Below are 20,278 nucleotides of genomic sequence, written 5' to 3'. Positions count from 1 at the left end.
ACTTTCGTGAGCATAAAGCTGATTCTGAGCCGCCATCAACGTCTACTCGAAGCTATGTTCAGAATTACGACTTTTCCGTCAGCACATGAATGCATCAGAAGAAGATGGCTGCGCCCTGTAGGAGGATGGCGAGTCGCCCTTTACTACAGTTTCTTCGTTGTTTTGGGAGGACCGGGGTTGGAAACACGGCTTTTCGCCAGTTTTCTGTCCGTTCTGTTTGTCGCGCTTCTTCACAGACGCACAGTAAGGTGGACAGTGTGGCTTCGCCGTGGACGCTGATGGCAGCGGTGTGTCTGCAGAGGCTGCCCGTCATCTCCGCAGACTTCAGTCCCATAGAGCAGCAGTTCACACAGCTGATGCACCAAGTAGGTCTGACTGGGATTTAAAAACAATGTTTATAAGACGGCTGTTGCCAGTGAGTTAGAGCTAACAAACAGGAAGAAACAAACTGTCCAGTCAGTGATTACCCTGGCCTGAGGCAAACTAGCCCCCATGCATTCCGTTATCCTGTGTGTGCGGGGAGATTGGCACGCCAAATTCCGTTAAGAAATCATTAGTATTCTCGTTTATCGGCAAAAGTCCACATCTCGTAAATTACAACTGGTGTTTTTCAGAATTTCGGAAGGCGCTCTTCAATTCGGCATACATATAATTCACCTAGCAGCCTCTCTATTTAAATAATATCTAAATGTATATAACTGGTTCAGGCTCTCTTCTATATAGTTTGGTGGAATAAGTTATATCTAGTAGGCTATGTAATGTTCAATAGATGTGCAATATGCAACAAATCCTAGTAGAACCAAGAATATGATTTATTATTATTATTATTATTATGGCATATATCCGTGACTTGGAGCCATTATCGTGTTGACAGCTAATGCAAATTAAAATATGATTAATTAATATCCCAAAATGAAATCTAAAACAAATAGGTTTAAAATCTAGTTTTACTAGGCTACATTTCATACTGTAGTACCATGAAGTAAAATGTAACACAGCAATATCTGATTTTGCATAATGTCAGCAGGTATTATTGTTATGGAAATAATTTCTTGTGATTATTTTGATATTAATTCTGTTCAGCCCTGCTGTAAACCGTCTGACAGTCATATGTGATAGTATCCGTAGTAGTCATGTATATGTTTGGCAATAGAGGAATATGGTCTAGTAGTACAGTGAGGGGGCAGGGGACTACCAGTGGTCCACCAGTGGTCTTTGAGGGGGTTCCAGAGCAAATGGATGAATTGTTAAACTGAAGTTAGTGAATGTAGAAGAAATTAACAATGTCTTGTTTTGCCAAAGTTTCCCTGTTGTCTCTCTACCTACAATACCAATTCTGGACAAAATGATATCTGACAATAAAAAATATTCTCATTATCAAATGGGGGCTCTGTGTCCCTAATGTGGACTAAATTCGGGGTCCTTGATATGAAAAAGGTTAGAGAATCACTGGTTAAGTTGACAGTCGTATTGCCCTGCCTTTATCAGCAGATGAGATATTGGACATCACCAACCAACAATTTCCAAGTCTGGTCTGGACAAAGTCGTGGATGTTTTGAGATGGAGAACTGTTGCCGTTTCATTTCAGATGGAACTGGAGAAGAGCTTGATGTCGGAGCACGAGCTGCGGCTGCTGGAGGATGCAGAGAGACTGAGTCGTAAGCAGTCAGACGACTACAACTCTGACGACGAGGGAGACCGAGGAGGAGACCAGGACATCGTCTTGGCTCAGGACCTGGAAGACGCCTGGGAGCAGAAGCTGAAGCACTTCGAGCCAGCAGAGACGCTCAGAGGTCAGCAAGGGCATTTTTGGAGCATGAAAGAATGTAGTTTTGAAGATGAGTTGAAACTGACTGTCGTTTTACTTTGTCTTCCCGACATTTCAAAAGTCAAGTCAAGTTTATTTGTATAATCCTAATGCTGATACATGACAATATGGTTCATGTAAGGCAAGTTTGTGTACAAATTCACTTGACAGGTGTATGTATACGTAGCTACTGTGAAGCAGCTGATGATGGCTCTGTCTCTGTTCTAATTGACGTCCAGAAGGACTTGTCTCTGTCTCTGTTCTAGCTGACGTGCAGATTCTGCTGAAGGACTTGTCTCTGTCTCTGTTCTAGCTGACATGGAGAAGGACTTGTCTCTGTTCTAACTGACATGCAGAATGACTTGTCTCTGTCTCTGTTCTAACTGACATGGAGAAGGACTTGTCTCTGTCTCTGTTCTAGCTGACATGGAGAATGACTTGTCTCTGTCTCTGTTCTAGCTGACATGGAGAAGGACTTGTCTCTGTTCTAACTGACGTGCAGAAGGACTTGTCTCTGTCTCTGTTCTAGCTGACATGGAGAATGACTTGTCTCTGTCTCTGTTCTAGCTGACATGGAGAAGGACTTGTCTCTGTTCTAACTGACGTGCAGAAGGACTTGTCTCTGTCTCTGTTCTAGCTGACATGGAGAAGGACTTGTCTCTGTTCTAGCTGACATGGAGAAGGACTTGTCTCTGTCTCTGTTCTAGCTGACATGGAGAAGGACTTGTCTCTGTTCTAGCTGACGTGCAGAATGACTCACTTGTCTCTGTCTCTGTTCTAGCTGACATGCAGAATGACTTGTCTCTGTCTCTGTTCTAGCTGACATGCAGAATGACTTGTCTCTGTCTCTGTTCTAACTGACATGCAGAATGACTTGTCTCTGTCTCTGTTCTAACTGACATGGAGAAGGACTTGTCTCTGTTCTAACTGACATGCAGAATGACTTGTCTCTGTTCTAACTGACATGGAGAAGGACTTGTCTCTGTCTCTGTTCTAACTGACATGCAGAATGACTTGTCTCTGTTCTAACTGACATGGAGAAGGACTTGTCTCTGTCTCTGTTCTAGCTGACATGGAGAATGACTTGTCTCTGTTCTAGCTGACATGGAGAAGGACTTGTCTCTGTTCTAACTGACGTGCAGAAGGACTTGTCTCTGTTCTAGCTGACATGGAGAATGACTTGTCTCTGTCTCTGTTCTAGCTGACATGGAGAAGGACTTGTCTCTGTTCTAACTGACGTGCAGAAGGACTTGTCTCTGTCTCTGTTCTAGCTGATGTGCAGAAGGACTCACTTGTCTCTGTTCTAGCTGACGTGCAGAAGGACTCACTTGTCTCTGTCTCTGTTCTAGCTGACATGGAGAAGGACTTGTCTCTGTTCTAGCTGATGTGCAGAAGGACTCACTTGTCTCTGTCTCTGTTCTAGCTGATGTGCAGAAGGACTCACTTGTCTCTGTCTCTGTTCTAGCTGATGTGCAGAAGGACTCACTTGTCTCTGTCTCTGTTCTAGCTGATGTGCAGAAGGACTCACTTGTCTCTGTCTCTGTTCTAGCTGACATGGAGAAGGACTTGTCTCTGTTCTAGCTGACATGGAGAAGGACTTGTCTCTGTCTCTGTTCTAGCTGATGTGCAGAAGGACTCACTTGTCTCTGTCTCTGTTCTAGCTGACGTGCAGAAGGACTCACTTGTCTCTGTCTCTGTTGTAGCTGCGGTGCAGAAGGACTTGTCTCTGTCTCTGTTCTAGCTGATGTGCAGAATGACTTGTCTCTGTCTCTGTTCTAGCTGACGTGCAGAAGGACTTGTCTCTGTCTCTGTTCTAGCTGACGTGCAGAAGGACTTGTCTCTGTCTCTGTTCTAGCTGACATGGCGAAGGACTTGTCTCTGTTCTAGCTGATGTGCAGAAGGACTCACTTGTCTCTGTCTCTGTTCTAGCTGACGTGCAGAAGGACTCACTTGTCTCTGTCTCTGTTGTAGCTGACGTGCAGAAGGACTTGTCTCTGTTCTAGCTGATGTGGAGAAGGACTTGTCTCTGTTCTAGCTGACATGGAGAAGGACTTGTCTCTGTTCTAGCTGATGTGGAGAAGGACTTGTCTCTGTTCTAGCTGACGTGCAGAAGGACTCACTTGTCTCTGTCTCTGTTGTAGCTGACGTGCAGAAGGACTCACTTGTCTCTGTCTCTGTTGTAGCTGACGTGCAGAAGGACTCACTTGTCTCTGTCTCTGTTGTAGCTGACGTGCAGAAGGACTCACTTGTCTCTGTCTCTGTTGTAGCTGCGGTGCAGGAGGACGTGTCCTCGTTGGAGCGGTGCCTGACACAGTCTCTGGTGCTGCTGGCAGAGCAGCAGGTGGCCTCTGAGCAGCTGTGGCTGCTGCCTCAGGCTCAGTGGCAGGAAGGAGAAACCCTGAGGCAGACTGCAGAGAGAGCGCTCAGCTCTCTACCAGGTAACCTGCAAGGCTTCATCAAGGTCAACAAGATCCTGATGTTTTCTGCTGATAGACAATATCTGTACATTTAACTCACTTTATGCAGCCAAGTAAGTAAGTAAAAAGTAAGTCAAACTTTATTTATATAGCGCCCTTCACAGCACAAATGCACAGAGTGCTTTACACCGGTAAGAAAAGCAAGGCAAGAAAAGCAATACAGTGCAATAAGACAATATATTAAAAAAATAAAAATAAAACGGCAAAGTACAATAAAAGCATAGGATAAAACAACAGATACGACAAGTAAAAGGTAAGAGCAGTGATTGATTATCGATTGCCAAAGGCCTGTCTGTAGAAGTGAGTTTTGAGTTGTTTTTTGAAAAGGCTTTCTGGTGGGGCACTAAAACTCTCCGTATGAAACAGATAGTTCCAGTTCCATTGGCTGGGGGCCATTGTAAAAGACTCTATAGCCACACACCTGTGACCACAGCACACCTGTGACCACAGCACACCTGTGACCGCAGCACACCTGTGACCACAGCACACCTGTGACCACAGCACACCTGTGACCGCAGCACACCTGTGAGTACAGCACACCTGTGACCACAGCACACCTGTGAGTACAGCACACCTGTGACCACAGCACACCTGTGACCACAGCACACCTGTGACCACAGCACACCTGTGACTGCAGCACACCTGTGACCACAGCACACCTGCACACTGAGGTCAGCAGCACGCTGAGGTCAGCAGCAGCACACTGAGGTCAGCAGCACACTGAGGTCAGCAGCACACTGAGGTCAGCAGCACACTGAGGTCAGCAGCACACTTAGGTCAGCAGCACACTGAGGTCAGCAGCAGCACACTGAGGTCAGCAGCAGCACACTGAGGTCAGCAGCACACTGAGGTCAGCAGCAGCACACTGAGGTCAGCAGCACACTGAGGTCAGCAGCAGCACACTGAGGTCAGCAGCACACTGAGGTCAGCAGCAGCACACTGAGGTCAGCAGCAGCACACTGAGCTGAAATTCCCACATCACAAACACTACAAGCCATCGAGACAGTAGATCAGGGATAGATGTCAACAGGGTGTCAGCCGGAGTTTAGGCTCACACTTTTGTGCACACTGGATAGTTAGTTAAGTTAAGTTAGTTAAGTACATATACTGTAAGTGCCTGGGCAGCGAGCAGGCAGCGATATTTGACAGTTTAGCTGGAGCTCAGTCAAACTTTATTTAACCTTAGTTTTCACTGTGAATTAGAAAATGGTCGGGGGGCCACTCTGCACCCTCTCGCGGGCCGCAGGGGGCCACTCTGCACCCTCTCGCGGGCCGCATCTGGTCCCCGGGCATCGCGAGTTGAGTGTCACCGCAGTAGATGGTGAAGATGTTTCTGTGACCACAGAATGATCATGGATGATGAGACGTGATGATGATGATGATGATGATGATGAGGGAAAAGATAAAGGAGCTTGAGAGGAAAGGCAGAAAGGCTTGATTCACTGCTGCTGTGTTGAATGTGCATCGAACATCTCGCCTTCCTCTGTTAAACTGACCAAAACGCCCCAAAACTCCAGCTGCTCCGTTGATTGATTTATTTCTCTCTCTCTCTCTCTCTCTCTCTCTCACTCTCCCTCTCTCTCTCTCTCTCTCTCTCCCTCTCCCTCTCTCTCTCTCTCTCTCTCTCTCTCTCCCTCTCCCTCTCTCTCTCTCCCTCTGCCCAATGAAATCAAGTGGTTAACTGAAGCTCGTAGCGACGGAGTATTTTAAAAGGTTTCAGAACATTGCTCATAAACTATTAATGTTCCAACGCCATCAATCACTTCCCATTAAGACTTTCCGCTTGACATTAACGTATGCCGTTTGGTGGACACTTTTTATCCAAAGCGCCTTACAGCAGCCGGCGGCGGGGGGGAGGGGATTTGTCTTTACTGAGTGGGAATTGAACCCCTAACCCTGGCCATGTTAGTGCCTTGCTCTTACCCATCGAACTAAACACGACTCAGTGATTTCAATGACATAAGATGAGATGGACTTTATTAGGGGGCGAATAAAGAATGTCATAAACAGTGTTGGGCAAGTTACTTTCAAAATGTAATATACTACATATTACTAGTTACTTTCATTTGGAAGTAATAAGTTACTTTACAATATTACTGTCTGTGTAGAGTAACTCGTTACTTATTACACTACTTTTGCATTACTTTCACCAAAACAACAGCAGCAGCAGAATGACATCGCTGCCCCAGAACCATCCCGAAAAATAATTTCAACCGCCTTGAAGTCAGTGTAAACAATCCAAAATTCAAATTTGTATCCCTTTCCTTTGTTAATTGTCAGCTATAGTGGTTATTTGCATTAAAAAACACGGTTTGATTAGGAAATGATTGTATCTTTATATAAATAGGTGCTTTGATTAAAAAAAATAACTCAATTTGTAACTTGAGTTACTTGACAAAGTAACTGGTATAATATTGCTGAAATCCTATAAGTAATAAGTTATATTACTGAGTTACTGCTAAAAGTAATATATTACATGTAATATTTTACTTTTGTAATGAGTTACCCCAACACTGGTCATAAAGTGGGTTGTCGCAGCAGGAGAGGAGAAGATGTAGGTGGGAGGACTGGAGAGCGTTTGGGAACATCAGCGTTTTAGTCCAGTATTTTGTCACGGAAGCTCCTCACTGTAATAACTCAACACCGCCTCTCTTCCTTTTGCAGAGGCCGCTTTCAAGACGACTTTCCTCGGCAACGCCCCCTGTGGAGTTTACAAGTACAAGCTGCCCAGAGCCGCGCGGACCGAGCGCTCGGTGGGAGCCAAGGTGTTCTTCTTCAAAGCCGTGGTGTCGGGCGGCGCTCGCCCCCCGGCCGCACACGCGCGCCTCCTGTGGCTGAAGAGGAGCGAGCTGCAGGACTATCTGAAGCCGGCCTACCTGCAGAAGGTCAGCCGCATCCTCCTCAGCCTGTGATGGAGAAACCCCACCTCTGCCTCAAAGGCCCCACAAAAAAGATCCCCCATGTCATATCTGTCTGTTTGTTTTTCATTCAATAATGTATTCATTTCAGTATGATAATTAAATCTTGTTTTTCCACACATTGTGCGTGGCTACTCACTGTATGTGAGTGTATTCATCTTGTAATGGGACTTTTTCACAGCAGCAAGTTGTGTCTAAAAGGCAGGGTAAACACAGGTGCAATCAAAACATTAATGAGGGTTTCCAACTTTCAAACCATTTAGGTGTGGCGGCTGTGGCTCCGGAGGTGGAGCGGGTCGTCCACTAATCAGAAGGTCGGCGGTTCGATCCCTCCAGTCCGCATGTCGAAGTGTCCTTGGGCAAGACACTGACTGAACCCCAAATTGCTCCCGATGGCTGTGCCAGCACCCTGCGTGGCAGCTGGCCACCTTCGGTGTGTGTAGGTGAATGTAGGCACATTGTAAAGCGCTTTGGATAAAAGTGCTATATAAATGCAGTCCATTTACCATTTTACCAGGTGTTCCAGTGCTGGGGCGCCCTCATTAATGTTTTGGTTGCACCTGTGATTACCCTGCTTTTTAGATGCAAAATGGTTGCTGTGGAAAAACGCCCGTTATCAGCAAAGATCAAGCACAAAACAACAAAACATCACATCCAGGCTCAAGGTTCCCTCTAAGCTGATCGTTTGTTGACCTACATGTCTCATTTCCCACATTGATCAAATCAGATCTTATATCAATCATCATTCCTCCAATTGTTCAGTGGATATCAGCATGTTTGGAAGTCTTGGTGGTAAATGATATCAGATATCAGACACAGGTAATTTGTCACAGTTTAATATTGAGTGTCTAGACGGCGCTGACATGTGATTCCAGAGAGCTCTGAGTAGCTGTGCCTGGTGACTCAAAGTGTTTTGTTGCTGTTCAGAGCTGCACTAAATGGCTCTTGGCGTGTATGAACAGCAGTGCTGTGGACTGAACCACCAGCGCCGCTTTGTTTGGAGTGAACACTTGATGCTGAACTGCGTGGGAACGGCAGGGCCTGCTGAAGGTGAACCGTGGAGTCGTCTGGGCAGGCGAATTCTCATTTTCCGACAGTAGATGGCAGTATTTGCACGCTGGCCGCAGAGATTTTGCTGTGGCAAGCTTCCCGAATGACACGTGTGGTGACCTCACACAGGGACTGCAGAGAGAGAGAAGACAACTTGGCTTCCTCTTACTCACCCTGTAAAGATCCCTCAGAATCCAAAGCCTAATGTTCCTTTGGAATACGATCCTTCTTCCTAGGTAAGAGCATTCTGATGTTCTCCACCCAGGTTCACCTTGTTCTTTCTATTTGTGTCTGCAGGGGCAAAGAGTTATTAAATGTTGAAGATATCAGCCTCTGATTTTTTCCGTCTCTATTTTCAGGCTTTGCTAAAAGCCCGTAGGCTAGAAGATGCCTTGATGGCCAAAGCGGTTTGTGTGATTGGCTGAGTGCACCCCTTGACGGTGGGTGTGAGATGTGAAGGTCAAGGCAAGTCCATTTCCAGCTGTCAGAAGAACTGGTCTGCACACGGACATGGGGCTTATTATTCTGCTGGCTGAGAACGATTCCCCCGCTGTTCTCAGACCAGCTCTTAGCACCTGACATGACTTCTAGGTGATCAAATCCAAAAAGCATGCACTGCTCCTGTCTCCAGAGGTGGAAGCAGCACAGAGTTTTTTTTTTGTGTGAAAGAGGAGTGACGCTCTTCCCACCATCAGCCATCACTGTTGAGGTTCCCTTGAGCAAGGCACTGAAGAAGCTTGAAAAAAGGCGGTCTGCCCCCCCCTCGCTCAATTCCTGGATGCCTATGGGATCATGATTGTTATTTGATCTCATACACACTCAACAATTGAGCAAAGATAACCTGATACTGTTTGACAAACTACAGACGACACCAAATCATTGAAAAAGGTCCGTCTAGTATTGATAACTCAATATATTTCCAGTTGGCTTCATATTCAGGATTACACCAAACAATGAATGCTTAATTGCGCTGCTACATAGTAGTCTTCTAGGCATGGTAGGGCCAATCTCCACTCCCCACCACCCCCTTCGACAACTGCAATGTAGTGTGTCTTATTCGTGGTTTTTTGCCCTCCCCAAATAAACCTTGATTTGTGCTTGTCCCATGCTCCAAATTGTGTGTCGGGAATTTGAACTGGTAATGACCAGTGTTGGGGGGTAACTCATTACAAAAGTAACATATTGCATGTAATATATTTTAGCAGTAACTCAGTAATATAACTGATTACTTATAGGATTTCAGTAATATTATACCAGTTACTTTGTGAAGTAACTCAAGTTACAAATTTAGTTACTTTTTTTTTTTTAAATGAAAGCACATATTTACATAATTTCCTAATCAAATTGTTTGTTTTTATGCAAATGACCACTATAGATGACAATAACAAAGTAAAAGGATAACAGGATTTACAATGTTTTGTTTACACTGACTTCAAGATGGTTGAAATTATTTTTCGGGAATGTTCCGGGGCGGCGATGTCATTCTGCTACTGCTGTTATTACAGTGAAAGTAATGCAAAAGTAGTGTAATAAGTAACAAGTTACTTACTCTACACAGACAGTAATATTGTAAAGTAACTTATTACTTTCAAATGAAAGTAACTAGTAATATGTAGTATATTACATTTGGAAAGTAACTTGCCCAACACTGGTAATGACTGGAATAGATATAGCAGTCTGGGCAAAATGTTCATTTGAATGGTCATTATCAGTGTTGGGCCAAGGTCAAGGGAAAGTGAGCTCCACCTGTTAACGTCATCAACTATCTTTTGGTTCATGCTTGTATAATTATCATTATAGAGGTGCGATCTGTCCTTTGTCCATTTTATTCCCGGATATTTTAGACTTTTTAGAGTTTCCATTTAAAATTGTAGCTCATTTCAAGTTCTTGTGAGGGGATCAAATTGAAAACCAATGCTTGGGTTTGCTCTTTATGGTAGCAAGCAAGAAGGCAATTTATTCCAAGGCGCTGGCTTCTTAAAGAGCCTCCCACCCTGAACCAATGGGTAGATATTGGATAACAATATATACAGTATGGAAGGCATGACGTTCTGTTTCAGATGACAGGGGAGAAGAGTACTGGTCTAAATACATACTTGACCAACAAAGAGTCTGATGACTGAAACTCAACTAAATGCAATTGTGAAAGTTTGTGAATGAAAGTGTACTATTCTGTGTCTTAACAACCTCTGTGCGTATCATCCAATGTAACTGAACGACATCATGTTTATCTTGAGCGTGTGTGCGTGTGCGTGCGTGTGTGAGTGTGTGTGCGTGTGTGTGTGTGTGCATGTGTGTGTGTCAGGGGCGTTTCTACGGGCGGGCCCGGGTAGGCACAGGCCCGCCCACTTCTTGCCCTGGCCCAGCCCAAAAACATTTTTTTTGCTAGCTAATGGTTTTGTAGCTTAAAAACGCAAGGCACATCATCTCCAGAGTCTAATGCATGACGACTTCATGACATCCAGAAATTTTGCGCGCGAAGCCCACCAATTTTATCCAGGCCCACCCAATTTTATCCAGGCCCACTCATAATTGAATTTCTGCCTACGCCACTGGTATGTGTGTGTGTGTGTGTGTGTGTGTGTGTGTGTGTGTGCGTGCCGTGCGCGTGTGTGTGCGCACGTGTGTGTGTGTGTGTGCGTGTGCATGTGTGTGTGGTGGCCTGCAGAAAGCCTTCACCTGTCGCTGCTACACATTGTTGGTGATGAGCCAAAGCAGATTGAAAAAGGGTTTTGCAGCTATTTTGAGTGATTTGGTTACTTTCATCTCCGTAGTACAGCATGGCGAATAATTATTATCCTCAAACAAAATGGAAAGTATTTATTTTGATGGTTTTGGGTGGAACGCCACTGTAGAAAATACAACATTGTCGAATGTTTAAAGCCATTTTTTCTCACGTTTTACACACAACATTCCCTAGGAGAGAGTTGATCCTTTATGGAAATGTCAACAAATATATATATACATATACATATATATACATATATATATATATATATATATATATATATATATATATATATATATATATATATATATATATATATATATGACCAGAGTGACGGAGGCCAAAATGCCTGAGCAGGAAAGCAGAGGAGGAGCGTGGCATCTCCACTACAGTATAGTTCATCTGCTCTTCCTGCCTGCATGGACCACAGGCCCAGTCTACCATCCAATTACATGGCACATGATGGCACCAGGATAGCAAAGGTCAGAGGTCAGAGAAAAGGTCTTGAAAGGGTCAAAGAGAGAGCGTGAATGCAGAGGATGAGGAGTGCGGCGTGGAGAGGCCGAATGTGAGTTTTCAGCCTCTGCTGCAGCAGCCGGGGGATCAGAGAGAGGGGGTTACTGCCACTCCTCACTGGGGTTATACATCAGAGAGAGGGGGTTATACTGCCACTCCTCACTGGGGTTATACATCAGAGAGAGGGGGTTATACTGCCACTCCTCACTGGGGTTATACATCAGAGAGAGTGGGGGTTACTGCCACTCCTCACTGGGGTTATACATCAGAGAGAGGGGGTTATACTGCCACTCCTCACTGGGGTTATACATCAGAGAGAGGGGGTTACTGCCACTCCTCACTGGGGTTATACATCAGAGAGAGGGGGTTATACTGCCACTCCTCACTGGGGTTATACATCAGAGAGAGGGGGTTACTGCCACTCCTCACTGGGGTTATACATCAGAGAGAGGGGGTTACTGCCACTCCTCACTGGGGTTATACATCAGAGAGAGGGGGTTTACTGCCACTCCTCACTGGGGTTATACATCAGAGAGAGGGGGTTACTACCACTCCTCACTGGGGTTATACATCAGAGAGAGGGGGTTACTGCCACTCCTCACTGGGGTTATACATCAGAGAGAGGGGGTTTACTGCCACTCCTCACTGGGGTTATACATCAGGGAGAGGGGGTTACTACCACTCCTCACTGGGGTTATACATCAGAGAGAGGGGGTTACTGCCACTCCTCACTGGGGTTATACATCAATGAGAGGGGGTTACTGCCACTCCTCACTGGGGTTATACATCAGAGAGAGGGGGTTTACTGCCACTCCTCACTGGGGTTATACATCAGAGAGAGGGGGTTACTGCCACTCCTCACTGGGGTTATACATCAATGAGAGGGGGTTACTGCCACTCCTCACTGGGGTTATACATCAGGGAGAGGGGGTTACTGCCACTCCTCACTGGGGTTATACATCAGGGAGAGGGGGTTACTACCACTCCTCACTGGGGTTATACATCAGAGAGAGGGGGTTACTGCCACTCCTCACTGGGGTTATACATCAATGAGAGGGGGTTACTGCCACTCCTCACTGGGGTTATACATCAGAGAGAGGGGGTTATACTGCCACTCCTCACTGGGGTTATACATCAGAGAGAGGGGGTTATACTGCCACTCCTCACTGGGGTTATACAGCTGCTTTTAATGCAGCAGTTGAATTTTTAACCTCGCTCTTGTGATTCTGTGTCGGTAGAGAAAGGCGAGAGCATTTTCACACCTGCCTTGTTTAGTTTGGCTGAATTGAACAAGTTTGTTTTTCCCCTTGGTGCTGTTCATTTGGACCGGTATGAAGAACACAGCAATCGTACTCTGGTGTGGACCAAGAAACCAAACAAACTTTAGGCTGGTTTGTTTGTGGTAAGAACGTGATCTGACCTCGATCCTGGGGGAGAAACCCCAGACGTGGGGTGTCTGGGGGTTCTAACAGACTGTGTTCCCCCCCCAATGTTTAAACAAAACCTACACCCATGTCTATAGCTATTTATCATATAAACTAAACCTACACCCATGTCTATAGCTATTTATCATATAAACTAAACCTACACCCATGTCTATAGCTATCATATAAACTAAACCTACACCCATGTATATAGCTATTTATCATATAAACTAAACCTACACCCATGTCTATAGCTATCATATAAACTAAACCTACACCCATGTCTATAGGCCCCTATGTCTATAATGCCCTCCACTATGTTTACACAGAGTGTCTTTTTGGTTGATTTGATGCCTATCTCTCATGGCAGAGTGGGATGTAAGCAGGCCAGCCGTTCACAGCAGCTTGCTGCCAAAACAGTTGCTAACAGAAGCTTATTAGGACTCTTTATATAACACACAATACGGTGCAGAAACAAGCAGGTAAACAAGGGTCTTTTAAAGAGGATGGCTCAAGCCAGACCACCGTACGCTCCTCAACCACCACCACTATGCAGCACTATAGCATTTTCACCTTTTTATTCAGTATGTCAGAACCTACTCTACCACCCCCACACCTACTTCTTCTCTAGCACCCACTACTATTATTCCACTACCCACCACTTCTACCCCAGCACCTAGTAGCCTACTACTACTATAACTACTACTATTACTACTACTACCACCACCACCACCACTACTACTACTACTACTACTACTACTACTACTACTACTATTACTACTATTACTACTATTACTACTACTATTACTATTACTACCACTACTACTACTACTATTACTACTATTACTACTACTACTACTACTACTACTACTACCACCACTACTATTACTACTACTACTACTACCACTACTACTACCACTACTACTACTACTACTACCCCAGCACCTAGTACTACTACAGGTAGTCACGGGTCGTCGGTTCAATCCCCCGGACGGCCAGGATAAATCTGCGTGGGGGAAAGTGAAAAGCAGCGCTTGCCCCTCCCATTACCACCACTGAGGTTTGAGTTTATTTCGCTCTCACATACAACTCAAATACACATTTCACTACTATAATAAGCCGGCCAGGGGTTCTGCGGCGCGGTGCACATTTGCTCGGCGCTGGAAATGAGCGCGCAATATTTCTAGTGTAAATACTTTGAGCGAGGCCCTTCACCCTAACTGCTCCAGTGGAGCTGCTCAGTGGCCAGCAGATGGGACTGTGGTTGTACTGGTCAGCTTCCAGGTGTGAGTGAATGTGAACAGGGCGCTCCTGAAAAAGAGAGCATTGCTCTCAGTGAGACTCCTCCTGAATAAATAAAGCTGAAAAAAGACCATCGGCAATATTTTTAGAAAATGCAACAAATGCAGTACATGCTGCCTCGCCTCGCCTCGCCTCGCCTCGCCTCGCCTCGCGCAGGGGCTTCTAGCCAGCAGAGTGGCAGACTGGAGGAGGAGGAGGGGCTTCTAGCCAGCAGAGTGGCAGACTGGAGGAGGAGGAGGGGCTTCTAGCCAGCAGAGTGGCAGACTGGAGGAGGAGGAGGGGCTTCTAGCCAGCAGAGTGGCAGACTGGAGGAGGAGGAGGGGCTTCTAGCCAGCAGAGTGGCAGACTGGAGGAGGAGGAGGGGCTTCTAGCCAGCGGAGTGGCAGACTGGAGGAGGAGGAGGGGCTTCTAGCCAGCAGAGTGGCAGACTGGAGGAGGAGGAGGGGCTTCTAGCCAGCAGAGTGGCAGACTGGAGGAGGAGGAGGAGGGGCTTCTAGCCAGCGGAGTGGCAGACTGGAGGAGGAGGAGGAGGGGCTTCTAGCCAGCAGAGTGGCAGACTGGAGGAGGAGGAGGGGCTTCTAGCCAGCAGAGTGGCAGACTGGAGGAGGAGGAGGGGCTTCTAGCCAGCAGAGTGGCAGACTGGAGGAGGAGGAGGGGCTTCTAGCCAGCAGAGTGGCAGACTGGAGGAGGAGGAGGGGCTTCTAGCCAGCAGAGTGGCAGACTGGAGGAGGAGGAGGGGCTTCTAGCCAGCAGAGTGGCAGACTGGAGGAGGAGGAGGGGCTTCTAGCCAGCAGAGTGGCAGACTGGAGGAGGAGGAGGGGCTTCTAGCCAGCAGAGTGGCAGACTGGAGGAGGAGGAGGGGCTTCTAGCCAGCAGAGTGGCAGACTGGAGGAGGAGGAGGTTGTCATATGTTATGACGGCTGGGATCTGTTGACTGAGTGGGGGGTGATGTGAGCCATCTGAACATGTAGTCTACTGTCCAGGCCAGAGAGGCAACAACAGTCAGGGGCAGGCAAGCTGAACCTGTAACTGTCCAGGGCAGAGAGGCAACAACAGTCAGGAGCAGGCAAGCTGAACCTGTAACTGTCCAGGGCAGAGAGGTAACAACAGTCAGGGGCAGGCAAGCTGAACCTGTAACTGTCCAGGCCAGAGAGGCAACAACAGTCAGGAGCAGCCAGGCAAGCTGAACCTGTAACTGTCCAGGCCAGAGAGGCAACAACAGTCAGGGGCAGGCAAGCTGAACCTGTAACTGTCCAGGGCAGAGAGGTAACAACAGTCAGGGGCAGGCAAGCTGAACCTGTAACTGTCCAGGCCAGAGAGGCAACAACAGTCAGGGGCAGGCAAGCTGAACCTGTAACTGTCCAGGGCAGAGAGGTAACAACAGTCAGGGGCAGGCAAGCTGAACCTGTAACTGTCCAGGGCAGACAGGTAACAACAGTCAGGGGCAGGCAAGCTGAACCTGTAACTGTCCAGGCAAGAGAGGCAACAACAGTCAGGGGCAGGCAAGCTGAACATGTAACTGTCCAGGCAAGAGAGGCAACAACAGTCAGGGGCAGGCAAGCTGAACCTGTAACTGTCCAGGCCAGAGAGGCAACAACAGTCAGGGGCAGGCAAGCTGAACATGTAACTGTCCAGGTCAGAGAGGCAACAACAGTCAGGGGCAGGCAAGCTGAACATGTAACTGTCCAGGCCAGAGAGGCAACAACAGTCAGGGGCAGGCAAGCTGCACCTGTAACTGTCCAGGCCAGAGAGGCAACAACAGTCAGGGGCAGGCAAGCTGAACATGTAACTGTCCAGGCCAGAGAGGCAACAACAGTCAGGGGCAGGCAAGCTGAACATGTAACTGTCCAGGGCAGAGAGGTAACAACAGTCAGGGGCAGGCAAGCTGCACCTGTAACTGTCCAGGCCAGAGAGGCAACAACAGTCAGGGGCAGGCAAGCTGAACATGTAACTGTCCAGGCCAGAGAGGCAACAACAGTCAGGGGCAGGCAAGCTGAACATGTAACTGTCCAGGCCAGAGAGGCAACAACAGTCAGGGGCAGACAAGCTGCACCTGTAACTGTCCAGGGCAGAGAAGTAACAACAGTCAGGGGCAGGCAAGCTGCACCTGTAACTGTCCAGGGCAGAGAGGGAACAACAGTCAGGGGCAGGCAAGCTGAACCTGTAACTGTCCAGGGCAGAGAGGTAACAACAGTCAGGAGCAGCCAGGCAAGCTGAACCTGTAACTGTCCAGGGCAGAGAGGTAACAACAGTCAGGGGCAGGCAAGCTGAACCTGTAACTGTCCAGGGCAGAGAGGCAACAACAGTCAGGAGCAGCCAGGCAAGCTGAACCTGTAACTGTCCAGGCCAGAGAGGCAACAACAGTCAGGAGCAGCCAGGCAAGCTGAACCTGTAACTGTCCAGGGCAGAGAGGTAACAACAGTCAGGGGCAGGCAAGCTGAACCTGTAACTGTCCAGGGCAGAGAGGCAACAACAGTCAGGAGCAGCCAGGCAAGCTGCACCTGTAACTGTCCAGGCCAGAGAGGCAACAACAGTCAGGAGCAGCCAGGCAAGCTGCACCTGTAACTGTCCAGGCCAGAGAGGCAACGACAGTCAGGAGCAGCCAGGCAAGCTGCACCTGTAACTGTCCAGGCCAGAGAGGCAACAACAGTCAGGAGCAGCCAGGCAAGCTGAACCGTTAACTGTCCAGGGCAGAGAGGTAACAACAGTCAGGGGCAGGCAAGCTGAACCTGTAACTGTCCAGGGCAGAGAGGTAACAACAGTCAGGAGCAGCCAGGCAAGCTGAACCTGTAACTGTCCAGGCCAGAGAGGTAACAACAGTCAGGGGCAGGCAAGCTGAACCTGTAACTGTCCAGGGCAGAGAGGCAACGACAGTCAGGGGCAGCCAGGCAAGCTGAACCTGTAACTGTCCAGGCCAGAGAGGCAACAACAGTCAGGAGCAGCCAGGCAAGCTGAACCTGTAACTGTCCAGGGCAGAGAGGTAACAACAGTCAGGGGCAGGCAAGCTGAACCTGTAACTGTCCAGGGCAGAGAGGCAACAACAGTCAGGGGCAGGCAAGCTGAACCTGTAACTGTCCAGGGCAGAGAGGCAACAACAGTCAGGGGCAGGCAAGCTGAACCTGTAACTGTCCAGGGCAGAGAGGCAACAACAGTCAGGGGCAGCCAGGCAAGCTGAACCTGTAACTGTCCAGGGCAGAGAGGCAACAACAGTCAGGGGCAGGCAAGCTGAACATGTAACTGTCCAGGGCAGAGAGGTAACAACAGTCAGGGGCAGCCAGGCAAGCTGAACCTGTAACTGTCCAGGGCAGAGAGGTAACAACAGTCAGGGGCAGCCAGGCAAGCTGAACCTGTAACTGTCCAGGGCAGAGAAGTAACAACAGTCAGGGGCAGCCAGGCAAGCTGAACCTGTAACTGTCCAGGGCAGAGAAGTAACAACAGTCAGGGGCAGCCAGGCAAGCTGAACCTGTAACTGTCCAGGGCAGAGAGGTAACAACAGTCAGGGGCAGCCAGGCAAGCTGAACCTGTAACTGTCCAGGGCAGAGAAGTAACAACAGTCAGGGGCAGCCAGGCAAGCTGCACCTGTAACTGTCCAGGGCAGAGAGGTAACAACAGTCAGGGGCAGCCAGGCAAGCTGAACCTGTAACTGTCCAGGGCAGACAGGTAACAACAGTCAGGGGCAGGCAAGCTGAACCTGTAACTGTCCAGGGCAGAGAAGTAACAACAGTCAGGAGCAGGCAAGCTGAACCTGTAACTGTCCAGGGCAGACAGGTAACAACAGTCAGGGGCAGCCAGGCAAGCTGAACCTGTAACTGTCCAGGCCAGAGAGGTAACAACAGTCAGGGGCAGGCAAGCTGAACCTGTAACTGTCCAGGGCAGAGAGGTAACAACAGTCAGGGGCAGCCAGGCAAGCTGAACCTGTAACTGTCCAGGCCAGAGAGGTAACAACAGTCAGGGGCAGGCAAGCTGAACCTGTAACTGTCCAGGGCAGACAGGTAACAACAGTCAGGGGCAGCCAGGCAAGCTGCACCTGTAACTGTCCAGGGCAGAGAGGTAACAACAGTCAGGGGCAGGCAAGCTGAACCTGTAACTGTCCAGGGCAGAGAGGTAACAACAGTCAGGGGCAGCCAGGCAAGCTGAACCTGTAACTGTCCAGGCCAGAGAGGCAACAACAGTCAGGAGCAGCCAGGCAAGCTGAGAAAAACAACAACAAAATGGATTTGGCGTCAACCCATGGCTCTCGCTGAGGTCCGTCCTGTCGCAGAGAGGTGATTTCTGGGTTTTCCCCTGGCTGAGTCAACATGGTCATCTCCAATCACAACCAGACGGTCAAAATAGGGCCTGTTCCCAGGTTGTGAAGATCGTTTTTTTGTGTATGGGGCAGGGAAGACAAGTCACAAGTTAAATCCCCACAACACCCATGTGTCCAGACCTTTTCTTTGGGCAAGGCGGTTCTTGATCGGATCACTGCCCATTTTCGAATTCGGCCATCATTTTTATGTCAACTACACACCTGTAAAGTTTTGTGACTGCATATGGCACGGTAACAACGCACACACACACACACACACACACACACACACACACACACACACACACACACACACACACACACACACACACACACACACACACACACACACACACACACACACACACACACACACACACAGACTCACAAGGTGAAAGGATTTGCTTTTTGCATTATGTTAACATATTCTGAACTGTACTTTTTCCGTATGGGTCAGCTGAATGGCGAAAAATGTAAATGTGCATTTGTGAGAGATGATTTCCATGGGGCAGCATGTGTAGTGAGCGTACTGTAATGTCCTATCTTTAATTGAAGCAACAAATTAAATCATCAAATTAAATGTTTTCACTTTCGGCCATTCCTGTTTTGTAAGTCATGTTGGAGTAAATCTGCATTAAGTATGGCAAGTGATTCTGTTTGATGTTGTTGGGATGTAACAGCTGCTTCCTCCTCTCTCAGCCTCCACACTGCAGGAGGTTCTACTCCTCCTCTCAGCCTCCACACTGCAGGAGGTTCTACTCCTCCTCTCAGCCTCCACACTGCAGGAGGTTCTACTCCTCCTCTCAGCCTCCACACTGCAGGAGGTTCTGTTCCTCCTCTCAGCCTCCACACTGCAGGAGGTTCTACTCCTCCTCTCAGCCTCCACACTGCAGGAGGTTCTACTCCTCCTCTCAGCCTCCACACTGCAGGAGGTTCTACTCCTCCTCTCAACCTCCACACTGCAGGAGGAGGTTCTACTCCTCCTCTCAGCCTCCACACTGCAGGAGGACGTTCTACTCCTTCTCTCAGCCTCCACACTGCAGGAGGTTCTACTCCTCCTCTCAGCCTCCACACTGCAGGAGGAGGTTCTACTCCTTCTCTCAGTCTCCACACTGCAGGAGGACGTTCTACTCCTTCTCTCAGCCTCCACACTGCAGGAGGTTCTACTCCTCCTCTCATCCTCCACACTGCAGGAGGAGGTTCTACTCCTCCTCTCAGCCTCCACACTGCAGGAGGTTCTACTCCTTCTCTCAGTCTCCACACTGCAGGAGGACGTTCTGCTCCTCCTCTCAGCCTCCACACTGCAGGAGGAGGTTCTGCTCCTCCTCAGCCTCCACACTGCAGGAGGTTCTACTCCTCCTCTCAGCCTCCACACTGCAGGAGGTTCTACTCCTCTCAGCCTCCACACTGCAGGAGGAGGTTCTACTCCTTCTCTCAGTCTCCACACTGCAGGAGGACGTTCTGCTCCTCCTCTCAGCCTCCACACTGCAGGAGGAGGTTCTGCTCCTCCTCAGCCTCCACACTGCAGGAGGTTCTACTCCTCCTCTCAGCCTCCACACTGCAGGAGGTTCTACTCCTCTCAGCCTCCACACTGCAGGAGGAGGTTCTGCTCCTCCTCTCAGCCTCCACACTGCAGGAGGTTCTACTCCTCTCAGCCTCCACACTGCAGGAGGAGGTTCTGCTCCTCCTCTCAGCCTCCACACTGCAGGAGGAGGTTCTGCTCCTCCTCTCAGCCTCCACACTGCAGGAGGTTCTACTCCTCTCAGCC

The 20,278-nt window shown here is 48.4% G+C and overlaps 1 protein-coding gene across 1 annotated transcript; it reads left to right on the top strand.

The window, feature by feature from the left end:
* Positions 1–89: 89 nt before the first annotated feature.
* Positions 90–7,382, top strand: mrpl46 (mitochondrial ribosomal protein L46; the record flags this gene model as incomplete). The annotated part of the gene is made up of 4 exons (XM_083662088.1): positions 90–365; positions 1,589–1,793; positions 4,075–4,245; positions 6,949–7,382. The coding sequence occupies 4 exons, from the start codon at positions 90–92 to the stop codon at positions 7,194–7,196; spliced, it is 900 nt and encodes a 299-aa protein (XP_083518214.1). The 3' UTR covers positions 7,197–7,382.
* Positions 7,383–20,278: the final 12,896 nt, after the last annotated feature.

Source organism: Poromitra crassiceps, assembly GCF_964638095.1.
Source record: "Poromitra crassiceps genome assembly, chromosome: 28".
Classification (NCBI taxonomy): domain Eukaryota; kingdom Metazoa; phylum Chordata; class Actinopteri; order Beryciformes; family Melamphaidae; genus Poromitra; species Poromitra crassiceps.
The sequence above is the reverse complement of the archived record's forward strand: the minus strand, read 5'-3'. Positions and strand labels throughout refer to the sequence as shown.